Source organism: Carlito syrichta, unplaced genomic scaffold, assembly GCF_000164805.1.
Source record: "Carlito syrichta isolate Samal-C Ts95f unplaced genomic scaffold, Tarsius_syrichta-2.0.1 Scaffold314063, whole genome shotgun sequence".
NCBI lineage: Eukaryota > Metazoa > Chordata > Mammalia > Primates > Tarsiidae > Carlito > Carlito syrichta.
Window position 1 is genome coordinate 799926 of NW_007258159.1, and position 3112 is coordinate 803037.

Consider the following 3112-nt stretch of genomic DNA (forward strand, 5'->3'; position numbering starts at 1 on the left):
TTTCTGTAAAGATCACTCAGTATTATGGACTCTAAGTCCATACAGGTTGCTGTGAAGTTAATGATTGTGTTCCTCTGTATGGCTGCATAATAATAAATCGAGTATATGTGCCACATTTTTAAAATCAAGTCCTCTTTTAATGGGCAGCATGGTTGGTTACATGTTAAGCTGATTGAGAACAATGATGCAATAATGTAATTCCAGCACTTTGGGAGGCCGAGGCGAGTGGATTGCCTGAGCCTGTGGGTTCGAGACCCACCTGGGCAAGTTGGCAAGACCTCATCTCTACAATAAATTAAAAAAAAAAAAAATTAGCCGGGCATCGTAGCGTGCACCTGTATTTCCGGCTACTTGGATGGCTGAGGCAGAAGGATCACCGGAGCCCAGGAGGTCGAGGCTGCGGTGGCCCGGGAGCGTGCCACTGCATTCCAGTCTGGGTGACAGAGTGAGACTCTGACTCAAAAATTAAAAAAATTTAAAAAATAAAATAAAAATAAACCTTGAATCCATTCCCTCCATCTCTCCTGCCATCCTCTGAAGCAATGCCACCACCACTTCTTACAGGGATGACTGAAATAGCTCCCTAGCTGGCCCCCGTCGTGCTGTCCCATAAGCCACTCTCCACAGAGGAGCTAGAGTGAGTTTCAAGTTTTGTTACCCAGATTATGCTGGGTTAAAACACTCTCCAGTGACTTCCCATTCCTCACAGAAACACCTCAATTCCTTGACTGACCTCAGCTGGCTGAGACACGCCCTTCCATCCAGAAGCTTCTGCCACACTGGACTCATGCTGCTGTCTTCACACTGCAAGCTGGGTCTTGCAGGGTCTCCCCACCTGCTGTCCCCACTGCCTGGAACACTCCCACCCTGGCTCTCTGTATGTCCACTCTCTTTCATCCCCTGTAAATATCAGCTTAATACCACTTCTTTCAAGAGCACATGCTTCACCACCATATTGAAAGGTGTGGGTGTTCTTTCTTTTACAAAAGCTAATCATGTTTATTTAGGAAAAGAAAAAAGCACTCGCGATCCTCTACCAACCAGAGAAAACCACTATTAACATTTTTGGCGTTTTTTTTTTTTTTTTAAAGTCCCCTTCCCAATTTATAAAAATAACATGTACTTACCAGAAAATACAGATCGCATAGGCAGGTGTAAAGTACCTGGCAGATTTTTGAAAAGCCACCACTTTACCTTCAAATTCGTTGGCTTTTTTTCTTTCTCACCCCACTCACATGCTGATTAGAATCTGTGCGCAGTGTGTCTCTCTCTTCTGTTAGTGTAAGTTCTGGAAGGGCCTGATCTTAGTGTTGTTCTCTTTGTGGTCCTTGCAGTTATGCTTGGCACGTTCAGCTGCTCACTGTTTCCTGGACTGATGAGGACCCAAGCCAATGAACTTTGGGTCTCAGGCCTAAAGGGAGGGGTGGGTAGGGCCTGGGGTTAGCTGGGATGGGGGGAGGAGCCCAGGGAGACTTGGTGTATCTCCGACCCGCCTCATCGCCCCGCCCCGTCTCTAGGAGCCGTGGAGGTCCGGGTCCCTGAAGACCCCGTGGTGGCCCTGGTGGGCACCGACGCCACCTTGCGCTGCTCCTTCTCCCCCGAGCCCGGCTTCAGCCTGGCGCAGCTGAACCTCATCTGGCAGCTGACGGACACCAAGCAGCTGGTGCACAGCTTCGCCGAGGGCCGCGACCAGGGCAGCGCCTACGCCAACCGCACGGCGCTGTTCCCGGACCTGCTGGCGCAGGGCAACGCGTCCCTGAGGCTGCGGCGCGTGCGCGTGGCGGACGAGGGCAGCTTCACCTGCTTCGTGAGCATCCGGGACTTCGGCAGCGCGGCCGTCAGCCTGCAGGTGGCGGGTGAGCACCCGGCGGGGCGCCCTCGCCTCGGCCCGCCCCCCCCCAGCCCGCCCCCGTCTGTGCCGCCGCCCCAGAACCCGAGAGGACCCTTGTGCTCAGCCCGACGCGTCCTTTTTCTCCCCCGCCCTCGCCACTGACACCTGCCACCTTTCAGCCCCCTACTCGAAGCCCAGCATGACCCTGGAGCCCAGCCAGGATCTGCGTCCCGGGGACACGGTGACCATCACGTGCTCCAGCTACCGGGGCTACCCCGAGGCCGAGGTGGTCTGGCAGGACGGGCAGGGCGCGCCCCTGTCCGGCAACGTGAGCACGTCGCAGATGGCCAACGAGCAGGGCTTATTCGACGTGCGCAGCGTCCTGAGGGTGGTCCTGGGCGCCAACGGCACCTACAGCTGCCTGGTGCGCAACCCGGTGCTGCAGCAGGACGCGCACGGCTCCGTCACCATCACAGGTGAGGGGCGGAGGGACCGCCGAGGAAGGAAGGGAGACAGCGGCCACCTCTTTGCTAGACCCTGCGCTGGAAATTCAAGGGGTTTGGGTGGTCAGAGGATTTCTTAAAAATCACTTCCGTGGATTTCGGGCGCCTCAGGTTCTTGCCAACAAGAAGTTCTTAAGGGACTTGCTTTAATGAGTTGATAAGAATCATATGCAATATCTGCCTTCCTAAGAGTGCTTCCGGTGGCACTCGTGCTTAGGTAGAGGACAGGTATCTGCCTGGAATCCGGAGGCAGGCGTGGGCGGGCGTGCTGGGGCCGCTACCAGGCATGGCCCAGGGACATGGTGACGGTAGCGGAAAGTATTGCAGCGCACGTGAGCCCCGTCTGTTCCTGTAAGCCCTGAGACCCAGCCAGGCGGCCCGCCTCACCTGAGTGGGTGTGAGTGGACTTGAACTAGTCCACCCAGGCGCAACTGGATTGGCCGCGGCTGTCTCTGCGCCCCCATGGGGCCAAACACTGGATTGAGGCTGTATATTTGGCGATTCTCTTAGTTCCTGGTTTCTGGGTCCAAGCCAGGTGGGCATCCCTTGTGCGGGGGGGGGGCTCAGGTAAATATTCAGGCCAAGAGTGGAGGTCTCCGTTTGTGTTTGGCCCTGAGAGTTCTCTGAGCAGTCCTTCTCTAGACCTGCTGGTTTAGCTGGCCTCCTCAGCTCTGCCCCTGGGCTAACTGAGCTTTCCTGGGGCCCTCGTTGGATACTCTGAGGGCAAGACAGAAGGTTCTGTCTCCTTCTCCTCTTTTTTTTTTTTTTTTTTTTTTTT

General features: G+C 55.2%; 1 protein-coding gene across 1 annotated transcript in view; it reads left to right on the forward strand.

Moving 5' to 3' along the window:
- Positions 1-3112, forward strand: part of CD276 (CD276 molecule) — a 32015-nt gene that overhangs the window by 20844 nt on the left and 8059 nt on the right. The window contains exons 3-4 of the mRNA XM_008070927.2: positions 1518-1856; positions 2011-2307. Coding sequence (XP_008069118.1) covers positions 1518-1856; positions 2011-2307 — 636 coding nt within the window. The remainder of the gene's footprint in view (positions 1-1517; positions 1857-2010; positions 2308-3112) is intronic.